The sequence below is a fragment of the Coffea arabica genome, chromosome 9c (genome assembly GCF_036785885.1).
Source record: "Coffea arabica cultivar ET-39 chromosome 9c, Coffea Arabica ET-39 HiFi, whole genome shotgun sequence".
Taxonomy (NCBI): domain Eukaryota; kingdom Viridiplantae; phylum Streptophyta; class Magnoliopsida; order Gentianales; family Rubiaceae; genus Coffea; species Coffea arabica.
In genome coordinates, this window is record NC_092326.1 from 42680573 (window position 1) to 42705782 (window position 25210).

General features: G+C 37.1%; 5 protein-coding genes and 2 long non-coding RNA genes across 15 annotated transcripts; 4 read left to right on the forward strand and 3 right to left on the reverse strand.

Moving 5' to 3' along the window:
• Positions 1-41: 41 nt before the first annotated feature.
• Positions 42-2859, reverse strand: LOC113707951 (uncharacterized). The gene is made up of 2 exons (XR_003452383.2): positions 2660-2859; positions 42-492 (listed from the first exon to the last, which is right to left on the reverse strand). It is a non-coding gene; the product is annotated as an uncharacterized lncRNA (long non-coding RNA).
• Positions 2860-3736: 877 nt separating this feature from the next.
• LOC113709002 (cytochrome b561 and DOMON domain-containing protein At4g17280-like) lies at positions 3737-5173 on the reverse strand. Its single transcript, XM_072064699.1, has 2 exons — positions 4492-5173; positions 3737-4318 (listed from the first exon to the last, which is right to left on the reverse strand). Exons 1-2 carry the CDS (start codon positions 5122-5124, stop codon positions 3737-3739), a joined length of 1215 nt encoding a protein of 404 aa, XP_071920800.1. The 5' UTR covers positions 5125-5173.
• A 2747-nt stretch (positions 5174-7920) lies between these two features.
• On the forward strand, positions 7921-14568 carry LOC113707947 (mannosyl-oligosaccharide 1,2-alpha-mannosidase MNS1-like). Of its 5 annotated transcripts, XM_072064381.1 has the most exons (12): positions 7921-7937; positions 8804-8902; positions 9225-9269; positions 9374-9476; positions 9568-10161; positions 10282-10493; positions 11518-11661; positions 12913-13002; positions 13251-13421; positions 13609-13652; positions 14042-14150; positions 14244-14568. In XM_072064381.1, the coding sequence occupies exons 7-12, from the start codon at positions 11521-11523 to the stop codon at positions 14385-14387; spliced, it is 699 nt and encodes a 232-aa protein (XP_071920482.1). In that variant the 5' UTR covers positions 7921-7937; positions 8804-8902; positions 9225-9269; positions 9374-9476; positions 9568-10161; positions 10282-10493; positions 11518-11520; the 3' UTR covers positions 14388-14568. The 5 variants fall into 5 exon arrangements, with proteins under 5 accessions (XP_071920482.1, XP_071920486.1, XP_071920484.1 ...); XM_072064385.1 differs by lacking the exon at positions 13251-13421; XM_072064383.1 differs by lacking the exons at positions 7921-7937; positions 8804-8902 and adding an exon at positions 9000-9018.
• LOC140004437 (putative MO25-like protein At5g47540) lies at positions 8226-9644 on the forward strand. The gene is made up of 5 exons (XM_072064700.1): positions 8226-8291; positions 8804-8902; positions 9225-9326; positions 9374-9476; positions 9568-9644. The coding sequence occupies exons 1-5, from the start codon at positions 8226-8228 to the stop codon at positions 9642-9644; spliced, it is 447 nt and encodes a 148-aa protein (XP_071920801.1).
• A 240-nt stretch (positions 14569-14808) lies between the features above and the next one.
• On the forward strand, positions 14809-15701 carry LOC113709108 (uncharacterized). Its single transcript, XR_003452559.2, has 2 exons — positions 14809-14951; positions 15370-15701. It is a non-coding gene; the product is annotated as an uncharacterized lncRNA (long non-coding RNA).
• Positions 15702-16944: 1243 nt separating this feature from the next.
• LOC113707693 (inositol monophosphatase 3-like) lies at positions 16945-21013 on the forward strand. 4 transcript variants are annotated; one of them, XM_027229977.2, is made up of 11 exons: positions 16945-17217; positions 17338-17387; positions 17614-17664; positions 18417-18497; positions 18627-18730; positions 18833-18917; positions 19318-19372; positions 19459-19502; positions 20064-20132; positions 20220-20377; positions 20600-21013. In XM_027229977.2, exons 1-11 carry the CDS (start codon positions 17178-17180, stop codon positions 20694-20696), a joined length of 834 nt encoding a protein of 277 aa, XP_027085778.2. In that variant the 5' UTR covers positions 16945-17177; the 3' UTR covers positions 20697-21013. The 4 variants fall into 4 exon arrangements, with proteins under 4 accessions (XP_027085778.2, XP_027085779.2, XP_071920480.1 ...); XM_027229978.2 differs by having other exon boundaries at positions 16946-17190; XM_072064379.1 differs by lacking the exon at positions 17614-17664 and having other exon boundaries at positions 16946-17217.
• Positions 21014-21435: 422 nt separating this feature from the next.
• On the reverse strand, positions 21436-23931 carry LOC113707948 (cytochrome b561 and DOMON domain-containing protein At4g17280-like). 2 transcript variants are annotated; one of them, XM_027230357.2, is made up of 3 exons: positions 23521-23931; positions 22448-23079; positions 21436-22258 (listed from the first exon to the last, which is right to left on the reverse strand). In XM_027230357.2, exons 2-3 carry the CDS (start codon positions 23063-23065, stop codon positions 21671-21673), a joined length of 1206 nt encoding a protein of 401 aa, XP_027086158.1. In that variant the 5' UTR covers positions 23066-23079; positions 23521-23931; the 3' UTR covers positions 21436-21670. The 2 variants fall into 2 exon arrangements, with proteins under 2 accessions (XP_027086158.1, XP_027086157.1); XM_027230356.2 differs by having other exon boundaries at positions 22448-23276; positions 23521-23930.
• Positions 23932-25210: the final 1279 nt, after the last annotated feature.

Below are 25210 nucleotides of genomic sequence, written 5' to 3' on the forward strand. Positions count from 1 at the left end.
AGTATGGAAAAAAGGCACATATAGATAAGAGATTTTAATCGTCGAAAAAAAAATAAATCCGCAGATGCCATTCAAGAAACAATAGTACCTACATATCGGCGTGGAGTTCTAAAATTCTACTACTACTAAATCATAAACTCATTTTAAAACCCCTACCGTCGAGTTGGAAAATATACATGTGTGACGGTCCTACCTTCCCCTAAGGCGTACCAAAGGGTTCGGCGGGTCGCCTGCCCAACTCTCGCCGGGATTCAGTCGTTTCTTAATCAAATTCGGAATATAACCAAAGAAATAACATACAACAATCCAAAATTTAAGTGAAACTTATATATACATTACTATCTCAAAAAAAAATATAACCATCAAAGGTACAAAAGTTCTCACTTCACCATACAATCAGCCCGTGCCAAGCACTAGGGCGAGAACCATTACAAAATCAAAGAGTTAGACCAAGCTAGTCTATACTAAGTTCTCATCCTTGCATGCCTTCCCCTGTTAAGGAAAACAAAACTAAAGAGATAAGTTAAGAGCTCAGTGAGATTCCGAACACATAATCAAATAGTCATTTCAATACATGAAATATGGAGTATCAATAATTCAAGAAACATTTACAATGGAAAGCGATAGTAACACATTCATTAAAAGGATACGGCTCACAATGAGCAATTTGTTTGTTCGTTCATTCTCTTGACATTTCCCCTTATTCCTCCAATCGTTTAAAAATGCATTTTTGTAAGTAAAATCTCTCGTTTGTTCTTTCGTTCGTTCATTCCTTCCCAGCCGTTGGTCAGGCTCCACCCATCCGGACGTTGTCCGGACTACAAGGTAATACTCGAGTATACCGACGTTCACACCCAGGGTCACCATATCGCCCGACCGAGTCCGCTACTGGCTCGAGTCGATCGGTAACGAAGGGCAGGGCCCAGTTCAGCCAGAAGGCTTACATTCATGCATAACTAATCGTTTGTTCAATCATTAAATCATGAAAAAGTTCATATGTATTTAGGTCGAGTGCGATGAAATACACACTCGCCCAGAAAACTTGTTTCGAAAATCATGGAAAGTACTTAACACGTTATCAAACAATAACACAAGTCATGGAGTCAAGAATAATATAGCAAACAAGGAACACTCACCTATGTACGCAAAATAACTTACAAAATTTCCTTCCGGATATTATCCTTAGTCACCGAGAAAACCTAAAGTTAACGAGACAGAATATTACAGCTCATCCATCACAAACAATTAGGTATTTAAAGTGAAACCAGGACATTTAGACCCTTAGATAAAATAATTAGGGTTTCGTAGACCAAATGTAAAACCAAACTCAAAAGGATTATAAAATTTTTCAATGAAAACACTTGAACCAAAAACAAGTCGGAATCCAACTAGATAGGCTAAGAAATACTGTTTTCAGAATCGTTTATATGGTTCAAAATCATCTCATATTCAAGTAGATTTTATAAACTAAAGGTCTTAATGAAATTCATGTAAAAAGGATAACAAAGTACCCAAGAAAACCCTAAACCACTTCTCTTTATTTGATAAGAGTAAGCAGACATTTGGAGTTTTCAATTAAAAAATGACCACGTTTTAAGATGGAAAAACGGTCATAGTATTTGTCAAACGAAAATATACAAGTTCAAATAGAAAATTAGTTCTCGAGCGAAAATTTGGGCAGCACCCCCTTTGTATTTACCTATTTTTCAGCCATTTATGGCTTTATTATTTTCCTCAATCAATCCCAACATTACACACAACATAAACAGCCACTCAATATGCTCAGGACAATACAAGGACAAAAATTTAAGCTAATAACAAGTGTGGAAACGAAGTTTACAAAAGACAGTTTTAACGGATTTTTGCGGAATGGGCACATCCGAGGTTACGCTTATCGGATTGAGGTGCAACTTATACCATTTTGAAACTAAGACAAGGGGCTACAAGGTTGAAGAAGGCCACTTAGTCCAGTTTGCAATGTATCTAGGTCAAATTTACCAAAACAACTCCAGATTTTTCAATTCGAAGTTTATTATGGCAGTCCTGAGTCATTCAATCATATCTCAGAATATACAACTCCAATTCAAGTGATTCTAAATCCATTTGAAAGCTAAGATATAAGACTATATGTCTTAAGAAGACATCAACATCCAAATAAGTAGTATTCCTGGTCAAAACAACCAATTACAGAAGCTGATTAGTATGTTCGGATAGAAACAGGGCAGCAGGGATATTTCGGTCTTTTCACAGGTTCCGTTGCTCCGATTGAGCTAAAATTTTGTAGAATACTATAAAATATCATTCTCTACAACTTTCATGTTTTGTACCAAGCCTAATTCAGCCTCTAACATAGGGCACTGAAACAGGACAGAACTGAAGCATAAGAAACCGATATTCTGGAAATTTGCTCCATTCAAGGTATAACTCTCATTTTAAGCTTGAAATCAGCACTACAACCTCATATACAAGCTTATATATATCATATACCATTCATACAGCAAGTATAAGAAGAAAATCATTCAAACCCAAAGCTGAAATTTTACACTACAAAGCTGGAATTGACCAAATCTACTACTAAACCATGAGATCTACCCAACAAACCATAACTTTCACTTGTAAACTATTAAGTAGTACAACCATGAACTAATACCTTCCTCACCTAGTATTGGAGAAGCACAACAGCCTCTAGGAAGCTTGAACCACCAAAACTCTCCACTCCAAGATAGCAATTCACCTTTCTAAGCAATTTTCATGGATTATTTGGTAAATCCATCGGTTAGTTTGCAAGATTGAGTAAGAAATTAAGATGGAATGAAATGTTTCTTTCTCTCCTTTTCTCTCCTCACTTTCACGGCCAAATGTGCAGAAAATGAAGAAGAAATGCAGCCCAAGGAAAGATAAGAAAGCAAGAAAAAAGCTTGGTCAAAATTTAACACATGTCACAATTTAATTGGTGGTCAAAATTTTCTTTTCTCTCTCTTGTTTTTTTTTCCAACTTTTCGGCTGCTTTATCAGATATTTTGGGGCTGATTTAACTCAATTAATAGCAAGGGTATTAAGGTAATAAAGTGGTGTTCACATGGTGCACTCACTCGATAACAAACGGTGCATGTCGGTTCTACCCGTTTTTCCTTAACTCGCACGTACTAGGCGTTTTACTTATAATTTACTAACTTATTATTCTCACTTCTAATCTCATATTATTTCTCATCTAAAACTCACTCTTAATTACAAAATTTAGTACACAACCCTCCACACTTAATCGCATTACCAAAATACGTGAAAACTCTAATTTACCCGAACTATAAAACTAAGCGTAAAACTCTTAATTCTATTCTTTATTCCAACCCTTGAGGATGTAAATAAGTAGTATAGCTATAATAAGGTAATGTATTTCAAATAAAAGGGAATTTTAAGAAAAAATGTGATGAATTTTACAATTTCATAGAATAAAATTAGGGTTTTCAGTCAAATATGAGGGATTTAAACACAACCTATTAGTCACAAGTAAACTAGGGTTTTAAAATACAAGTAGGGTTTTTAGTCTTTAAAATAAAATAATGTTTTAAAATAAAAATAAAATAAAGAAACCATAATCTTTTCTTTGAGATTAAACAAAAATAATATCCTAAAATTTGGGGTATCACAACATGCGGTGCATAAATAGGTACGACCGAAAAGGAAAACACTAAATGAAAAGAGTTGTATAGGGAGGAATAAATCTCAAGTTGGTAAACTAGACTGTCTCAGGCTTCCTTTCTCCATAGCCATTTAGTCCATTTGTCCCATTGGTGCCGTGGGACCACTTGTCAGCACCTGCTGATCTCTTGCTCCTCTTCAGGAACCATATAATTACTTCCAAGAGAAGGGCAAGAGATGCCAGGGTCACCAAGATGCCAATGTATGCTCTTTTCCATTTCTTCTCCGGGCTCAGGATATCCAATCCTTTGGAAATGTTGGCGATGCTGATGCCGAGAATTCCGTATCCGACCAGGTAGTGGTAGCAATTCCAGTAGCTTCTCCACTTGTGATCCTTCTTCGGCCTTATAAGCAAAGCACTCACCTGAACCAATGCCAGGGTAAAGAGAGCAATGCCAAGGCCCCTGTGGACTGCGTACGTGATTCCTGGAGACTGGCTCCCCAGGCGGCGCCCAGCACCAAATCCGGCCACGCCAAGGATGAAGGCCGATAATTGGCAGGTAACATGAAGGTAAAACCAAGCAGGGTCCGCCAAAGGAAATTCCTTAACGTATCTTGCGATTATAGCCCCCAGAGGTATCAGAATTCCCAAACTCACTGCGTTCAGCACCCCATGAATCTGAAACATATCAAAAAGCGGATTGGGTCAGCAATATCATGATTAACTTTTTCTTTACAAATAACATGCTAAATAGATTCAAGGAATGTCCATCTATCTACAAGTCTTTATATATTTTTTTTGGGGGAAAGAAAAGATATATAATCACGAACTCAAGAAAGAAAGGGAAAAACGATTAAAGGACTTGCATTCTTAGCCTTGAGTTTTGAACTTGAGGCTCCTGCTGGGGTCTTAGATTCTCCAGAAAGTAGGTTGAGAGTGCCCATGGATTGGACATTAGGACCAGTGGTGGGATGCATTCCAGGACTGTCGTTTGAGAGTGGACCTTCTTGCCACACCTGGTTCAGAGTAGAGCTCGAATTCTGCAGCTTCAAGGTAGCATAAACGATCATCTCATTATTCGAATAAGTAGCAGATAAATCCGAAACTGGGAAGCTCAAATCTCCTTCTTGTAATCCCGTCTGGTAACTTTTTATAGGCGAAGTGTAGGCTCTCATGGTTCCATCAGATTTCTGGAAAGCCACGAGTGCTTGTGATCCCACCATTCCTTGAGAAGTTGGATTAATAGCCCAAGAAACCCATCTTGATGATGATGTTCCCAAGCGCCTAAACGCTATCTCAAGACTCTGGGAAGATGGGCTGTACGTCCAATGAAGATAGGAGTTCAAATATGGAAGATCGCTGCAGGCACTGAAAACTTTATTGCTGGCAAAGTTGTACTTTGAACATGACTGTGCAGAAGTGGACGACAGAAACAGAGCAAACAGGACGCCAAGAATCACCATGCATCTTCTTGTTGCACCCATCTTTGTCAATTAGCCTGTTGATCAGAAAGATAATTAGTGCGAGAAATATAAGTAGTGCTTGCATTGGAGAGAAGGGAAGATTGAAGGGAAAGACTTGGAAGAGAGAGTCTTAATATAGGAGACTGGTGGGGCAAGAGTAGTTAGCTAGTTTGGTGAGGGGTTTGCAATTGAAAAGGAAACACGGTTCCAAGTTTTGTTGGAGATGGGGCACCCGTCAAAGATCATCAGAAGTCATTCATATTATATGTACTTCAACGAGTATACTTCGACTAGAGGCATTTGCACGGCCTGTGCCCCTTAGAAGTGTAGTTAAACATAAAGCAATATATCTTTTTGGTAAATATAGGAGAAAATTTGAGCATCAAAACAATTAAAATTTGCTGTGAAGAAAAATTTCGTTTATGAAATAAAGATTTTTGAACCAATACTATGTGTGCATAATAATACCAAAAAAAGGAGAGATAATAAGTACACCATATTATCAATTTAATAGCAGCATACTTTAATTGTGACTAAACCAAAAGTAGTCATAATACTTCTAGCACTTTAATAATTAGAAAAGGTTTAGAAAATCACCAAAATTTGTCACAATTTTCAACATCAATAAAAGATACAAACTTGCACATTTTTCTATCCTTTTCAAAACATACAAACCTACACATTGGTTTTTTTGTCTTTTTCAAAGAAAAAATGAGTTGTTAATCCATCCATTTAAATCCTTTTTAATAGCATTACAACAGGTGATAACATTATTTGCCAAAAAGCTTGAGGATACAAATAACAATATTAGATAAAAATATGTACTGCCATGTTTGCAAATGTACATATACAAATTCGAAACAAACCATTTGTTTGATTGTAAAAATGTCTTCTTAATCAAGATTGAATTTTTTTACAATTTTTTTGTCGAATCACACTCTAGGTTAAAAGTCACAATTTTGACTTCCACCACCAATTGCAATTCCTTAACAACAATAATCAATTCAACTACTTGAGTTTACAAAAATTTATCAACTCCTTTAGCCAAATAGTCATGATATATCGAGTTCCACATCTAGCTTATATAAAAATACAAATTCATAGAACCAACTTAAGCAAATGATTTTAAAATCTAGTTTTACACTTTTTTTTCTTCTCAAACTATCATGCAATGAAAATAAACCACTTGTCATGGATACAAGTCAGTAACCTAAAATGAAGAGATTATACGAAATATTTTATTCATATCCTAAATTGCTAGCCCCGACAATTCCTTTACATATCATCCTTCTCATCTAATAAATAACCATTTTTCACTATTAAGAAACTTTAAATAAATCAAAATATGGAAATATAATTATCTATCTATAAATTAAGAGATTTTGATTAATTTTAAATTCAATAGACCTCTCTATTTCCTTCAGAGTCATCATTCACCTTCGATCTTCACTTGTCAAATTCTTCCTCCTCCATCCCAGCACTATTGGCCTATTGTCAAATAACCATTTTAATAAATGAAAACTAAAATAGGAATGAAAATAAGTTGAGGAAAAATTGTTATCTTCCCTCAACAAAAATTGCTATCTTCCCTCATCCACTCAAACAACAAAACCCATTCATTTAGTTAATTATAGAAAAATTGAAAAAAAATGCATCAACTAATTCAATATAAAAAAAAGAGTAAATGATTAAGGTGAAGGAAAAAAAAAGAGAAAAAAATGAAAAGAGTACAGAGTGAAAATTGAGCATGCAAATGATAGTGTAGATGAGGATGAGGGTTCTTGTGGTTGTCTTTGCCAGAAAGGAAAGAGGAAATGAGGGGAAAAAAGAAAAACACAAGAAAAAGGGAAAAAAAATAGTTTCCTCAAAGGATTAATGAGCCGCATGTCAAAGTAGATAGGAGCCATTTGGCAGCCATCATTCACCTTGGATCTTCACTTGTCAAATTATTCCTCATCCATCCTAGCACTATTAGTCTATTATCAAATAACAATTTTAATAAATGAAAACTAAAATTGGAATGAATATAAGTTGAGAAAAATTTGTTATCTTCACTCAATAAAATTTGCTATCTTCCCTCATCCACTCCAACAACAAAAACCATTCATTTAGTTAATTATGGAAAAATTGAAAAAAAAATGCATCAACTAATTTAATAGAAAAAAAAAGAGTAAAAAATTTAGGATGAAGGAAAAAAAGAAAAAAAAATGAAAAGAATACAGAGTGAAAATTGAGTATGCAAGTGATAGTGTAGATGAGGATGAGGGTTCTTGTGGTTGTCTTTTGCCAAAAGGAAAGGAGGAAATGAGGGGAAAATAAAAGCCAAAAGAAAAAGGAAAAAAAAATAAAGATAACTTACTCAAAAGATTAATGAGCCATGTGTCAAAGTAGATGGGCGCCACTTGGCAGCCATAGAGATTGCTACAGCAATCTCACTTCTTTCTTATATAATAAGTAGATTTATGTTTCAACAAACTGCCCTTTTCAACCCTTAATATCTCCAACTTCAACTACAATCGTACTATAAACAACTTCCTGCTACATTATACTAATGAGGCTTCTCGTAGAATTGATAAAATCCAAAGTGAGAAGCAAGGCAAGGCGCATGAAGATTGAAGATTAAAGATTCGAAGAATAGAGAGATTACCTGAATGAATTCGCGGGTTAAAACTTCTAAAGTGCTGGGGGCTCGATAGCTATAATCTTAATGTCGAAGAGGGCTTGATGGCCTCTTATATATAGACTATGGAGCGCCAATTTCTGTGACCGTGTTGGAAAAGGAAATACTACCAATTTTCAGTCGTTTTAGAATAACCTTCTTAATTCAGATTATGGTAACGTTTATTTTATTTTATTTTTCTTCCGCACCGAGTCAGTCTAAGATTGGGAAATCGATCTCACCTAATGGTTTCCTTTTCCCTTGCGTTAATATTGGGAATGGAATTAAGACTCCTTTTCGTTAGAGATTTAGGTAACCACCTGGAAATGAAATTCTTGTAGGACTTGGAAAAATACTAGGCAAAACACAAAACTTATTCTTCCCTACCAGCTGAGATTATTTTTTCCTACACGTGGCAGAAAATTTATGTACTTAATATTATTATCGAATAATAACAACAATAATGATTCATTCAACAGCGGTATGGGAACCTCTTCCAAGATGTGAAGTTGATGCTGACTGTTTACCAGTATGTCAGACATGCAAATTCTGTCTCTGCTACAGTACTTGGTGCATCCGGGGTTGCCAATTCGGGAAAAATCTCAGATGGGAACCTCTCAAAGGATTTTTTTTCAAACTAGGAGGAATATTGAGAAAAGGATTGGAATTATAGTTGTTAAAATTTCTAAAAGCCAGGCATACAGAAGAAAATGAAGGCCATCTTGTAGTAAATTTGTGTTCAGGGGTTTCTCTCCATTCTTTTTGAAGTGCGAGTCTCTCTGTTATTAAGAGTTCCAAAATTTTAATTCTTTAGTTTGCATTCTCTTACTCAAGTGAACTGAAGAGCTATACCATGGCACATGCATTTGATGCATTTATTCTGTCCATTTGGCCTTCTTTTATCCTATCAGCCAAAGAAAATTTAGGCGTTCATAGGATGATTGTAATTTATTGTTTTAGTCCAGCATTTATTATTATTATTATTATTATTTCTGTTTGAAAAGTTATTGTTTAAGACAATTATTCTTTTGGTGGTCACAGTTGCTGGGGGATATGCTGCTTGACCGCTCAAATTCAGCTGTCATGACTCGATATGTTAGCTCAAGAGACAACTTGGGGATTCTAATGAATCTTCTTAGAGTATGTTTTCTCCTCTTGATTGAGAAATACCATTTGGTTGGGCCTCTCTGTCTCTCTCTCTCCTTGGCATAGATAAAGATATTGAAATAGTCCGAAGATCATCTTACTGCAACAATGTAATAAAGAAATTATTCTAAACGAATAGATAGATATTGGCTAAGGTCAAATCTTATTGTACTTTGAATGTGTCATTCACCAAACTCCCTTTTCTTCCTTTCTTGCCCCTTGCCGTTGTAGACGGTGAACTATATTTTGTTCTTTTATCTCTTTTGATCTGTTACATCTGTTGTTCCATACTGAACAAACACTTGTTCTCTGGCAGGAATCCAGCAAGAGCATTCAGATTGAAGCATTTCATGTTTTTAAGGTATTGCTTCGTATCTCAACCACCCTGGTATATGCTTTGCCAAGAAATCAAGACCAGGTTGGTGTTGGTTCTTCCTGACCAAAGATGCAATTTTTGTCCCACAGTTATTCGCTGCCAATCAACATAAGCCCCCAGATATCGTTAGCATCCTTGTGGCAAATAGAAGCAAACTTCTGCGCCTCTTTGCTGATTTCAAGTTGGATAAAGGTAAGAGAGAACAAACATGTACGGTTTACCCTCTCCTAGAGCTTATTGGGTTTAGTGCATTCTAATTCTAGTTGTTTGCGTCTTGGTGCAGAGGATGAACAGTTTGAGGCTGACAAAGCCCAAGTTGTCAGAGAAATTGCTGCGCTAGAGCCGAAAGAGGGCCCATGAATACGGCTTTGTGTAGTTCCATTAGTTGACATGGCCATGTTATCAGCATAATAAGTAGATAACATCCCAACAGAATTCAGCCAAAACTTTCGTCGTCCTCTGACGTGCCCGGCATGTGGATTGGAAGCATTCAGTCCTTCGCGCCTCGCGCGTTAGCTTCCCACCTGGCCTCGCTGCCAGTATCCCATGTGCTTCTGCTGCATTCTCTCTTCTCGCTGCCTTCCCTCTGCAGCTGCTTTCTCTCTCTTTCTTCTGTCATTCTTTTCCCTTTCTCTTCCTTTTTTTTCTCACAACAATGTTGCTCTGTCACTTATCCGCGTGCTCTCCTGACTGGTACAAAGCTTTGTTGCGGTGTGGTATTCCGTTCTGCCAATTCCATTGTCTTCTTACCGCCCAAGGAGCTACCGCCTTCGCTGTTGTTTGCATCGGTCCAGATCTTGTGCCGTTCGTTCACTTTTCCTCCTCCTTCGTCGCGAGCTTTCTCCTTCTTACTTTCCAGTGAACTCCGATCTTTTCTGTAAGCTTCCTGTTTTCCTCCCCCTCCTCTGGAGTTCGTATTTTTTCCGCCCCTTGTCCTGGGCTCCTTGGTGGCTACCATAGTCGGCCATCCAAAAATAATTTTTTTGGTTTTTCACAGGATCCGCTTAGGTGATGGCTCTGCAGCAGCAATTTTGGACCTTAAACATCCAAATTCTGATATAGATCCAGATCCAGATTTGACTGAGGCTGCTTCAGGAGGGCAAAATTATTTTACTGAAGGTGTGCCTGATCGAGATGTTTGGCGTAACGGTTGTGGATAGAAGCTTTTTGCAATGACTTCAAGACAGCCGAAGAAATAATGAAAAGAAGGTAGCTGCCTATATTACTAGTTTAATTCTCCATTTCTCTTTTCTTCTTGTAAGATCTTAAAATCTCTCTTGGACTAAAAAAAATTAATGGAGAACTGCTCAAGAAGTTTTTTTTTTAAAATTCTCCTTTTGTCATCCTTACTTATGATTTGTTGGCCTTGTCCAATAGCTTCATACTTGGAATTTGCTTGCAATATTCCTGTTGGAAATTTTCTAATGTTTCAGTTTCATTTTTTATACCTTGTTCTCCTTTTCGTTGACATTAAAGTTGAATATAATTTGATAATACTTGCATTATTAGATTCGGTGGAAAGAGTCCTAGACATAAAATGGACTATGCGCAATATCTGCTAGGCTGCTGTATGACACTAATATGAATGTTGGTCCATAATTTTATTTTTTCTCTGTATTAAACCTTCTTTGCTATCTTTGTTCACACATGTATAAGTTGTCACTATCTTTGTACAAATTTGATTCTTTGACCTTTGTTGCCTGTTAAAAACTGTTTGCTTATTATATGTTTGTCTTGGTTAATCTGAACTTTCTCATTAAAAATTTCCTTCTGTAGTGCAAACTTTTCTCTTCTTTAGCTTTAAGTAGAAGAAATTTTCATTTATAATGACCTTATGTAATATTTGAATTTGCTGTATTCAAATCAGAAGTTTGTTGTCTGTTTTAATATAAGGATGAACATGGGCATCATGAGCATGAATCATATTTTGGCGATCAAGACATTGAAAGTCTGGTCCAGGTAAGAAACAATATTGAGTTGCATGCCCAAAGTTTTAAACGGGAAAGGCAAAAATAAGGTGAAGTAAAGCAAGGAAGTAAAAGAACAAAACAAAAATTAAATAAATAAAGGAAAAGGAAAATGTATATGTAGCATGACTCTGCACATCTATCAATGCAGTTGATATCATTTTTCTATACTAGAAACCTATGATTGAATTGTGTAGTCCTGCATAGGTGTTGATGTTGTCACCTATTATATATGTGGCATTACTGGGTTTTTTAATTATTTGCAGACAATGGAAACTTTGGTTGCATCTGTTTCACTAGAGTCTAAAAGACTTGCTTTAGAGGATAAATCTGACAAGACAAAAGATCCAAAAAGACCTGCGCTCTCAGTAGGAGGATGTAGAGTTGAAGGTTTTGTATGGGTTAAGAAGGTAGGAATTACACCAATTTGAAGACAACCATACTTGGCATTTTTTCGTTTTGGTATAGCCACGGTGCTGGATTTGATTTCTGTCCAAAACCCTTTATGCTTTAATTTCAAGAAAGAAAATGAAGTTGGCAGTGTAAAACAAGTTAAGACATTTGAGCCACTTGCATAAATGTAAATTTTGCTTGTTGACTTTTTCTTCATTGAAGATTAGCAGCAATGTCGTAGAATTTCCACTTGCTGTTTAGTTTTTCTGTAGTCACCATGTTAAAAAATGATTGCTATATCTTTGTTCACACACGTATAAGTTGTCACTATCTTTGTCCAAATTTGCTTTCCCTCCCCCCTCCTGAAAGTTTCACTGTAGTAAGGTGATCTTTTAATTGCAAAGTGTCTTTAATCGGTAAGTATTTGCTTATCCATTTTTCCTATCTAATCTTATCTGGTCATTTGGTGGCAAGTGGGTTGTAAATTCCTTGGATTTTAACAAAAACTATGATGCAAGTGTGTTTGAAACAACCATAAGGTTGTTTTATAAGGTTTAATGTTTCGTGTGTTTTAGGTTTGTGTTTTCATCTTTTCCTTTGTATAAGTTTTAACATCTGAAATTCTTGTCAACTTTTTAAATGGAGGTAGACAAGATATTCATATAACTGGTGGTTACTTATGAATTTTTCATAACAAAATCCAGAGTGGTAGGAGGACTTCTCAGTGCATATAATCTGTCTGGGGATAAGGTTTTCCTTGAAAAGGCTCAGGATATTGCGGATAGGCTACTGCCTACATAGGACACACCTTCTGGCATTCCTTATAACGTTATTAGCTTGGCTCATGGGAATCCGCATAATCCCAGATCGACTGGTGTAAGTTGATACATATGTTAATTTGTTTTCTGTTTCATGAAACATTTAGACTCAAGTTCATTGTCCAACTGTGACTTTTGCTATACTTTTAAGCAAAACAAAATTGTTGTGGGCCCTTTCAAGACTCAGTTGCACGATATAATAATAGCAATACCTGCCACAATAATTATCTAAATATTCCCTGATTCTTCACAATTATATAATGGCAATTGAGCTTTACATTGCTCTTATTAATCCTGGCTTTCTTTACATTGAAATCATGTATCTCCCAATCAACTTCTGTATTTCTACTTCTCTGCATGAACTACTTGCATTGTCTCTGCTCATTGTCATGTCTATGCCTTGAGTATACATATGTATGACAAATTGTGTAAAACTTTACCTTTTCTCAGGTTGATAGTATTTTAGCTGATTCTGGTACAGAGCAGCTAGAGTTTATTACTCTTTCTCAAAGGATTGGAAACCCAAAGTATCGGCAGAAGGTATCCAAAAACTAGCTCCTTACACTTTCAAGTAATTCGCTCACTCATTCCCCCTTTTCCTTCTTCTGTGCGTCTGAGAGAGACAAAAGAGATGAACATTTTATGAAAGTTTTAATAGTCAAAGTGTATATTAAGATTTTATAGTGCTCGAACAAGAGAGAATTTTGGCTGAGTTAGATAAGGATAGACCTTTTTTTTCCCAATAAGTTTCTGACAGACAGCTGATGATTCATATCCATTACTTTCAGGTGGAGAATGTTATTTTATTTCTTAGAAGGACCTTTCCTACTGATGGTTTGCTTCCCATCTATGTTAATCCCCATAGGGGCACAACATCCTATTCTACCATCACTTCTGGGGCTATGGGGGACAGATACAATCTATTCAATATGTTTACATTCCTTAGCAGTACTTGCTTTGTAATTATCTCATAATCTATAGATAGCATTTGTTTTTCATTTAGGTCCCTTCAAAATTATCCTCCTGTATATCTCATTTCCATGGCTTTGAAAATATACTTTTTTCTTTTCTTTACTTTGTATTTTTTGTAATTTGAATAATGGTAAAAGCTCTTCTTTTGGCAACTTTTATGAATATTTACTCAAGGTGTGGATACAAGGAAACAAAACTGCTTCTGTAAATCATTACAGGTAAACATTGGCATTTCTTTCCTTAGATATATCGATCTTTTCCCAAAAGGCATACTTTCTGCAAAGCATTCACATTTCTATTTTAATGTTTGTGTGTGTGTGTGTGTGTGTATGTATGTCTATATATATATAGACTTGTATCAAAGTGTGTCAGCTATCCTGAGAAAATATAGGTAAAAGAAAAGTCACGTATATGGGATTAGAAAAATGTATTATGAGCTCAAAGCGAGAGACTAATGACATTGAAGTTTAATGTACATATTGCTTATTGCATTGTTGTTGAGCATGGAGTAGATTTCTTTACTTTGCTGTCTTAAGTTCTTTTTCACACTTTGAGATAAACTTAGAATATCCTGGAGAAGTAACTCTTCTCATGAATCTGCAAGCAGAAAAATGTGGGAGACATCAATGAAAGGTCTTTCAAGCTTGGTTAAGAGAACTACCCCTTCATCCTTTGCATATATCTGTGAAAAGATTGGAAATTCCCTAACTGACAAGGTGACGTGTGAACTTGCAAGATTAAATATCCTAATTGTTTTGTGGAGGAGTAATTATTAATTTATAGTATTTGTCTTTCAAAATTATATGCAGATGGATGATTTAGCATGTTTTGCTCCGGGAATGTTAGTTCTAGGTTCTTCTGGTTATGCTTCTGATGAGTCTCAAAAGTTCCTGTCACTGGCTGAAGAGGTGAATACAGTCTTTAAGAGATTCATAATTTCACGTTCTGTATAGGCCCCCTCAAACAGTTGTCATCGTGAAACTTTGATATAGTGTTGAATGGATGCTTAAGATTGTAGTCTATTAGACCACATTATAGGCTTGTTTAATTCCAATTGTGTTTGCTATTATAGGCCACAAAAGTTTCTCAATCAGTAAATAACCAACTCGTGGGATGCTCTTTCTTTTCTTGCTCTGTATTATATACTACATTGGTTCCATTTTTGCACCAGAAATGGTTTTGCAAAAAATGCAAGTTGACGGTTGCCATTGACTAGACGCTTTGTGAGAAACGGCCAAAAAGTATCAACAAAACTTAACTTGTGGAATAACTATGCTAAAAAATATACTTTTCTAAATAAATTGTTATTTTTATTACTTCAAAACTGGACAGGGCATTTTATATTTCTATCGCGCGAAGCGCGTTCATGCCTCCTAGTTGTAATATCTGTCGGGAGTTATTTTCTTCCCTCCAATTTTATTTGCAACGATAGTTTCTAGTGACAGAATATCTGGAAACATGGACCCCCTTTTCGTAAAGCTTTTCATTTCTTTTTCTTCTTCTTTAGTTTGCTGGAGGTTAGGGCTGCAAACGAGCTGAACCGAGTTGAGCTCTGGCCTTATCGAGTCGAGTCTTGACTTAATTTCATCGAATTCGAACTCGAGCTCGAGCTCGACGAGCTGGTAATTTTCAAGCTCGAGCTCGAAAAAAATAAAAAATAATTATTTTATTTTTAAAAAAATAAATAAAATAATATTTTTTCTTAATAAATAATAAAATATTAAGAATATTTATGTAATTTTACTATTAAAAATAAATAAATAAATATATATACTCGAGCTCGCGAGCCGGCTCGTGAGCTAACGAGTTTAATGTTTTGAGTTCGAGCTTGACTCTGGCTCGACCAGCTCGAGCTCAAGTCGATCGAGCGGCTCGATTCAAGCTCGACTCGAGCTGCTCGCGAGCGGCTCGATTCGTTTGCATCCCTAACTGGAGGTTTCAATATTCCGAATACAAAGCTGGAAGACGATAGATTCAGCAAGAGAGAGAGATGTGAATATGAATGTGAATGGTGCATGATATATGACAGCGAGGAATGTACATGGCTGGTATTATTAATAAGAATAATGTAAACCTTCAAAGCATTTTGCAGACTTGTTGGTATCTTGAGCATTGTAGAGGGAAAACCTGTGTGCTGCAGCAAATGAATATGGTTAAGAGACTGTAGTGTTCTGTTCTGAATTCTTGATCTAGTTTTTGTTTTGTTCGTTAAAAGGAAGGTGAAGAATGGTTTTTTTTTTTAATAAAAATTTTTAATCATTATGACAGTTTAAGTGTACAAGTCAATGGAAGGAAGCAAAAGAGAACAAATAGTAATTGTCTAATGTAGCAGTGTTTGTCAAGTAATCAAAGAAGGTCCTAAAGTCGCAGTCCGGTGCACGGTTTCACCGAGGCTTGAGAGGAAAAGGAGTCTCATATTGCATTCCTAAGAAATGACAAATTGACAGGGGAGTATCATTCTCATTCATAGTAAGTAGCTTCTTTTTTTTTTTTTTTTCTTTTTCAGGGCAACAATAATAATTATATAATTTATTTTATCTTAATTTATAGGAGAAGGAAAATCTAAAGAGACTTGTATTAAGAACTAAGAGATGTAATAGATCAAAAAAGTGATTGAACACTACTTTTAAATTTTTTTCTCTGCAGTGAAATTTGAACCTCCACTTGCAGCCACTGAACCATGCTCAAGCTCAGATGAGAGGAGAAATGGTGTCGAGAATAATAATAGAAGCCTTCGACAGGAAACAATCAAAAATAATTCGCCAGATGGAATCAGAATTCTGGCTGGCATATTCCTCAGCATCCCCCTTTCTGTCAGGCTGCTTGGTGGAAATTCTTGGGTTCGCTTCCTCTCTCCCTCTCTCTCTCGATACAACTAAAATCAAAACATGTTTTTAGCCGTACGAAAAATGAAACAAATGTTACCATCTGGTTGGTTCCCAGAACGGCTGATTTTTTAAGAACCAGGAAAGAAAAAAAAAAGGGCGGCTTTTCCATTTCATGTAAGCTAGCGACTAGCGAGGAATATCTAATGAGCATATTACGAGTTGTTGTAGCAACCAAATAATGCAGGCGAGAATTTTCAAGAATGTTATTCGCTCCGATCTCCAAGGATATCTATCTACCTTTCAATCATGTTTAACCCTATTGATCCTCCTTTTTCCTTTTTTTTTTTTTAAAAAAAAAGCATCATGTTCAACCCTTTTTAATTAAAAGTTCATATCAAAACTTGTTTTGTTATTTCAAAAATCATAAGCGGAATTGGTTCAAGTTGAATTTGGAATCAAAATTGGCAAGTCGGGCTCATCTCAACTGTATTTAAGATAACATATTTTATTTGAACTGTTTTAAAAGCTAATAAGGTGAAAATGCTACTAATCAATTGATTTCAGGTATCCTGTTCCTAGTCCCTACTCCTTAGCTTTAGTACTAATCAGTGTGACGGGTCGTCCCATAAATAAATAAAACAAAATAAAATAAAATAAAAAATGCCTATAAATTACACCCCCCTGCTACTACTATTAGCAAAATAGTTGGAGGCTGGCTGCCCTGTTTCAATTCCATCTCCCCCATGCAACGAAGCATCGGCAGTCCTTGTTTTGGTATCAGCCAAATTACGAGTACCGGTAGGATCTAAAAGCGTCCAACCGTCCATCATCCCCAACCCGCTACACCCCCACCCACTCCATTTCTGTTCACGTCTGCGTCGCCCTCTTTTTCCCATTTTCCCCCAGGAGAGAAGAATGGCCCAAAATGGTTGGACCCCAATTAATGTTTTCACATGTAGAATTTCTTTTCCTCTTTTTTTGCATGTATCTGTTATTTGATTGTGAAGGAAATTGTACCGTCGCTGTTTGTAACATGTTTCTTGGGACTGAAAATTCGTTTCTTGATTGAAATCAGTGGAGGAATTCCTGTCCGTTGCAGTGGATGCAGCAAAGAAAGCTGGAGAGGTTGAATACTCTCACACTCATTCAACCAATTTTCTTCTTTTCAAGTTTAACGCTTTCTCCATTGTTGCTTTTCCCTTGAGTTGCTTGATTGATTTCCTAAGCTCCCCCACCCCCTTCAATTTGTTTGATAGGCTTTTATTGTATGGTTTTTTCGCCTTCAACATCTTCAAAAAGGTTGTCATTTTGGGTTTACTTTACTTTTCATTTTTCTCTTTCATCTTAACAGTTAATTCGTAATGGGTTCTATCAGACCAAGCATGTGGAGCATAAAAGCCAGGTGTGGTGAACTTTTATTGTTTCCCCTTCGAAGTTCATTGAGCTCTGTTCTGCTGGTGTTCACCTTTTTGTCTTTGACGTTCGCATGAAAGGCCAAAACTTTTGAGATCATGTCTTCGAGTCTGGGGAATTTTTCGATTTTGCTTTTGTTGCTGATACTTTCAAATTTGACCAATTGCCGTTAATTGTGACTAATGTGATTTTACTTGATTAACGGTGGGTGGAAAGATTGATTTTTTTGGGGGGGGGGGGGGGGGGGGGGTTAGTTTCCGCTACATTCAAATTCATTGGTAGTTTCCGCCAATGGGAGTTGGGTACGGTATAAGGGAAAATTTGTTCAATGACGACAAAACAAAGATTTTCAGGATTTTGGAATGCTTATATATGTAGTTTCTTGATGCCCACATGAAGGCAAGATGTTCAATGCTTGCTACAATGGGGCGTGGAGGTTCAAAATTCTAAGAGCAAGGACCATTTTTAGTTGTTTACAATTGCATGTGATATGTGGTGCGGTTTTTTTTTTTCCCTGCACTTTTCCTATACATTTCTTTGAGGACTAATTTTCTATACACTGATAGTATATACACTTTCATCATTAGATATATAACACATAATCCGAATTTGAATTTGAAATCCAAATTTTGCATGTGTCATACATACAACTATAATAGTGTATACAGTTTACTCTCTTTTTAAAGGCTCAATGACAATTGGTTATTGTTTACCTTCCACGCTATCATCCCTGCAATGAAGGTGGATTTGGTCACCGAAACTGACAAAGCATGTGAAGATCTCATATTCAATCACCTTAAGCAACATTTTCCAAGCCACAAGGTAAACTGTCATTATTCTGTATGCCTTGTTTTGGGCTGGGCAGTGTAGTTTGAATTGTGCTTGATGAGGATGTGTTTTTTTTTAATGACATTTGCACTAATATTTGTTCTAATAATCTGCTCCTGCTAGTTCATTGGAGAAGAAACTACTGCTGCTTGTGGTGTCACAGAGCTAACTGATGAACCAACTTGGATTGTTGATCCCCTCGATGGAACAACAAACTTTGTGCATGGGTAAAAATTTGGCCTTGCCAATAAGCATAGCTATTGAGACAGACTTTCTGATATATGGCAAGTTACTAAAGCAATTTACTTTGATAATATGGTGACTCGTAGGTTCCCTTTTGTGTGCGTTTCTATTGGTCTTACACTTGGAAAGGTTCCAACAGTTGGTGTTGTCTACAATCCCATTATAGATGAGGTGAGACACTGTTTTTTATTACGAAAAACCTACTCGTTTTGGTATTTGAACTATCAATGTTAGAGAAAATGTACATGTGTAGAAAGCTAAGAAATAAAGCCAGAGGGATCTGTCTTAAATAATTGAAATGTTTCATGAGTAATTTCTGTAGTGTCTGCCTGAGTCCATCTTGCAAACCTGTTAAGCACGATGCTTCTGTTTTCTTGTTCCCTTCATGCTATTGGGGTTCCTTTATCCAGTGGATAGTGGGTTTCCAAAATTATGCTCATCATGCTCACAAATAGCAAATCCAATAGATGTATAGCAACAAATGCTGATTGAGTTGTGGCACCAAAAAATAATAATAAATAAAAAAAAAATTGCTGGTTGAGTTGAGAAAACTCTTTCTTCTACTTTGCAGCTTTTCACTGGGATAGAGGGGAAAGGAGCTTTTCTGAATGGAAAACCAATAAAAGGTAAGTTTAGTTCTGCAATTAGTGTGCTATATTTTGATGCTATTCAAACTTGAAACCTCTCAGTAACTTCTTTTGTTCATATGCAGTGTCTTCTCAGTCTGAACTCGTGAAGTCTCCTCTTGCTACAGGGGTAGGTATTCAGCTATACGTAGCTAAACACATACTGGTATCTTTTTCATGGAACCATTGGGTAACTCTTCATCCATCAGCTGTAGCACATTTTAAGAATGTATGCTGGTTACAACATTGAGGCCTTCCCTCATTTTATGCTTGTGAACACCACCAGCTTTCTTCAGCAACATGAACGTATCATAAGCATGCAGAAATAGAACATTGAATGAAGTTTTTGGTAATAATTTAAGTTCTTGTAGACCATGGACATTTTTTCAGCAACAGATTATGTTTTTGATGAGCCTTGTCTATTTCTTTTACCCTTTTAAAATTTGCATTAAGCATTCTTGTTTGAATAACTAGCTCGAAAAAGCGCTATAGCTTTGCCCTTTGGGAACATTGAGACATTGGTTCTGATCCAGCAGCATCAGATTGTGGATGACTTCATTTGATCCTTCTTCACTCTCTCTCTCATGTGTGAATTCTATGAGATAGTACAAACTAGCATAAAGTTTATTCATCTTAAATTGTGGATGTTTAGTTTGCTTCCAGCTACTGAATGAATGATTCCTGGAAGCAGGCTGGGACAAAGCGTGATAAACTAACTGTGGACACCTGTACCAACAAAATTAACAGTTTACTGTTCAAGGTAAAATAAATCCTTGCAATGGGATCAGGAGTTTAAATATAGTTTTTAAATTGCATAATTAATATTACTTGTTTCTCAATACATCAGGTGAGGTCTCTTCGGATGAGTGGCTCCTGTGCTTTAAATCTCTGTGGTATTGCATGTGGAAGGCTTGATCTCTTTTATGAACTTGGATATGGAGGCCCTTGGGATGTGGCAGGTGGTGCTCTCATTGTTAAAGAAGCTGGAGGCGTTCTGTTTGATCCGTAAGTCCTCCGAACTTCTGACATCTTCCTGGTCTATTAAAAGAATTGGATCTGCATGCTGTTCATCCAGTGGTTCTGGAGTTCAGAATGTCGTTCCAAAATGAAACATGCCAAGTCTCTAAATGTCGCATCTGTAGATATAGCACTGAATTTTATAATTGCTTTAACTTATATATATGATAAGAGGATATTTATGAGTATTGCATGTTGCTTTTGCCGCAGGTCTGGTGCTGATTTTGATATCACCTCGCAAAGAATAGCAGCTTCAAATCCTCTTCTCAAGGATGCCTTCATTGAGGCATTGCAGCAATCCAAATGAGAGAAACGTGGTAACTCAGAGAGCTACCACAACAGTTCCGTAACAGTCACCTTCTTATATATTATGAAGAATTACAGATTATTCATCTATTCAGTTCACGTCAAAGGCTTTAGAGGCACTCTAATTAGCTGGAAAATGGCCTAGTCAGTTTTACTGAGTTGCAAAATATTAGCTGCACCAAATGCGCTGTAGTGTCCAATTGATATGACTACCTTAGTTCCAAGTTCACCCTACATTGGATGGAGCTCCTAAAAATGCTTTTTCTTGATATCTGAAGCTTATGGCTCTTAAGAAATTGCTAGTTCTATGTTTGAGTATTTTCTGCCTCTCCTCTCTGCGCTTTGCTGTTTTTATAGCCATGCCGCGGAATGTGCATCTTTGCGCTACTGTAGTTTGTTTCTTGGAAACTCTTGTGGGCATTTTTTTTTTCCAAGAAAACGTAAGATACTTGATTTTAGCATTGGTTGCATAATTAGGGCAAAGTAATCAACATAAAAAGTTAGCTTTTTTTCATGGATGGTTGAGAATATGATAATTAAATTATTGATATCAGCACATGTTGCAGGAAGTGGACGAATTGACTGGGACAAATAAAGTATTTGCTGTCTGTCTGTCAATATTTCTAGGTCTCTGCAAATAATGATGTGTGTCATCATACACCAATTGCTTTTTCTACAGAGTACAGACACCTATTGATCAGAAATAAGACTATGGAAAAAAGACACATATAGATAAGAGATTTTAATCATGGGAAAAAAAAATAATAAATCCGCAGATGCCATTCAAGAAACAATAGTACCTACATATCGGCGTGGAGTTCTAAAATTCTACTACTACTAAATCATAAACTCATCTTAAAACCTCTGCCGTCGAGTTGGAAAATATACATGCGGGTGCATAAATAGGTACGACCGAAAAGGAAAACACTAAATGAAAAGAGTTGTATAGGGAGGAATAAATCTCAAGTTGGTAAACTAGACTGTCTCAGGCTTCCTTCCTCCATAGCCATTTAGTCCATTTGTCCCATTGGTGCCGTGGGACGACTTCAACTTGTCAGCACCTGCAGATCTCTTGCTCCTCTTCAGGAACCATACAATTACTTCCAAGAGAAGGGCAAGAGATGCCAGGGTCACCAAGATGCCAATGTATGCTCTTTTCCATTTCTTCTCCGGGCTCAGGATATCCAATCCTTTGAAAATGTTGGCGATGCTGATGCCGAGAATTCCGTATCCGACCAGGTAGTGGTAGCAATTCCAGTAGCTTCTCCACTTGTGATCCTTCTTCGGCCTTATAAGCAAAGCACTCGCCTGAACCAATGCCAGGGTAAAGAGAGCAATGCCAAGGCCCCTGTGGACTGCGTACGTGATTCCTGGAGACTGGCTCCCCAGGCGGAGCCCAGTACCAAATCCGGCCACGCCAAGGATGAAGGCCGATAATTGGCAGGTAACATGAAGGTAAAACCAAGCAGGGTCCGCCAAAGGAAATTCCTTAACGTATCTTGCGATTATAGCCCCCAGAGGCATCAGAATTCCCCAACTCACCGCGTTCAGCACCCCATGAATCTGAAACATATCAAAAAGCGGATTGGGTCAGCAATATCATGATTAACTTTTTCTTTACAAATAACATGTTAAATAGATTCAAGGAATGTCTATCTATCTACAAGTCTTTATATTTTTTTTTTGGGGGGAAAGTAAAGATATATAATCACGAACTCAAGAAAGAAAGGGAAAAACGATTCAAAGACTTGCATTCTTAGCCTTGAGTTTTGAACTTGAGGCTCCTGCTGTGGTCTTAGATTCTCCAGAAAGTAGGTTGAGAGTGCCCATGGATTGGACATTAGGACCAGTGGTGGGATGCATTCCAGGGCTGTCGTTTGAGAGTGGACCTTCTTGCCACACCTGGTTCAGAGTAGAGCTGGAATTCTGCAGCTTCAAGGTAGCATAAACGATCATCTCGTTATTCGAATAAGTAGCAGATAAATCCGAAACTGGGAAGCTCAAATCTCCTTCTTGTAATCCCGTCTGGTAACTTTTTATAGGCGAAGTGTAGGCTCTCATGGTTCCATCAGATTTCTGGAAAGCCACGAGTGCTTGTGATCCCACCATCCCTTGAGAAGTTGGATTAATAGCCCAAGAAACCCATCTTGATGATGATGTTCCCAAGCGCCTAAACGCGATCTCAAGACTCTGGGAAGATGGGCTGTACGTCCAATGAAGATAGGAGTTCAAATATGGAAGATCGCTGCAGGCACTGAAAACTTTATTGCTAGCAAAGTTGTACTTTGAACATGACTGCGCAGAAGTGGACGACATAAACAGAGCAAACAGGACGCCAAGAATCACCATGCATCTCATTGTTGCACCCATCTTTGTCAATTAGCCTGTTGATCAGAAAGATAATTGGTGCGAGAAATATAACTAGTGCTTGCGTTGGAGAGAAGGGAAGATTGAAGGGAAAGACTTGGAAGAGGGAGTCTTAATATAGGAGACTGGTGGGGCAAGAGTAGTTAGGTAGTTTGGTGAGGGGTTTGCAATTGAAAAGGAAACATGGTTCCAAGTTTTGTTGGAGATGGGGCACCTGTCAAAGATCATCAGAAGTCATTCATATTATATGTACTTCAACAAGTATACTTCGATTTATGTTTCAACAAACTGCCCTTTTTTTTTCAACCCTTAATATCTCTAACTTCAACTACAATCGTACTATAAACAACTTCCTGCTACATTATACTAATGAGGCTTCTCGTAGAATTGATAAAATCCAAACTGGGAAGCAAGGCAAGGCGCATGAAGATTGAAGATTCGAAGAATAGAGAGATTACCTGAATGAAAACTTCTAAAGTGCAGGGGGCTCGATAGCTGTAATCTTAATGTCGAAGAGGGCTGGATGGCCTCTTATATATAGACTATGGAGCGCCAATTTCTGTGACCGTGTTGGAAAAGGAAATACTACCAATTTTTAGTCGTTTTAGAATAACCTTCTTCATTCAGATTATGGTAACGTTTATTTTATTTTATTTTTCTTCCGCACCGAATCACTCTAAGATTGGGAATGGAATTAAGACTCCTTTTGGTTAGAGATTTAGGTAACCACCTGGAAATGAAATTCTTGTAGGACTTGGAAAAACACTGGGCAAAACACAGAACTTATGCTTCTTTCTGCAGAGCAGAATGAGATTTGCATGAGGAAACCTTTTTTTTCTCAACATTTCCCTCTGTATTTGCACACCTCTTTTTTTTTTTAAGAAGACTTGCACATTTTCTCAACATATATATAATGATCGTTGCCTAATGCTTGGGGAGAATTGAAGGTCAAACCAAGTAATAATTGTTGCGGAAGAAGAACTGCAACTGTAAAAGAAGTAGGGAGAACAGTTTTACATGGATTGCCTTATTCCCAACAGTCCTAACCACCACACTTTGCAGTTTGACTCGGGTGAATCTTGACCCACTAACAGATGAACTAGTAGTAACAACTCTTTCGTAAGACTATCGTCAGATGTAGGATTGTAGTAGTAAATTGGATTAGGTTTCATGAGATGATAGAGTTCTGCTGCAACACCCATATGACCCGCCCAGCCTGGTCAAACCAAACCCTGGCTGCCTCTGGATGGGGCCCATGGGGGCATAAACTGAGAGATTTTACTTCGTAAGAACCAACCTAGGCTGCCTATATATATATATATCTACAACTATATTGAAGCAATTCCGAGATTCAACCTTCACAAATCCCTTTTTTTAAAAATAATTAAAAAAAATTTCCTTGGGTTGAGTTTTGGCCCAAAATACCATCTCCCACCAGCGCATGTTTCCAGGGGGAGTTTTGGCCCAACTAAGGGTGTCGCTTTGCTCTTGGCCTCTAGGCCCTACTCCTTACCAGGGTTACCGAACAGTAAAATTAAGTAAGAAGAAATTTGGACTCTATTTTTTTTTTGACTTGTTAATGATGCGACGATATTACTTACATAACGAATCTGTATAAATATATATAGCTCCTTGATCCATGTTGTTACACTTGGCCCACCCCACATATGATGATGGGAATTGGGAAGGGAGGCTTTTAGTAGCCTAGAACAAATCAGCAAAAAGGGGCATATAAATGGATTTCCTGAGAGCCTAGAACCTTTTTTTTTTTTTTATGTTGTTTAACTTCTCATTATTCTACTTGCAATTCACCGTGGCGTACACAACCTCAAGGCGCCGCCGTGGTGGATTTGGACTTGAATTTGAAAACTAAAAAATCAGTACTGTGTGTTTAGAAAATGTTGATTTCAGGTTGGGTCTCTTGAGTTAGGCCTTAATTTGTTCCGTTATATTTAGTAATTAGTGCCCTCTGCTACTTTACCTTCTTGTTATTCCTGCAAGCAGCGCAATCTGACGTCTGTCGGACGAGAACTAGCTGCAACTGCAAGCCACCAAAAAGATGGTCAAGAAAGTGACAGAACGGTGGCGGCTTAGCTTAGGAAGTCAGAAATGCTGCGTGGTGTTTCTTCAAAATTTATACGCGGCAAA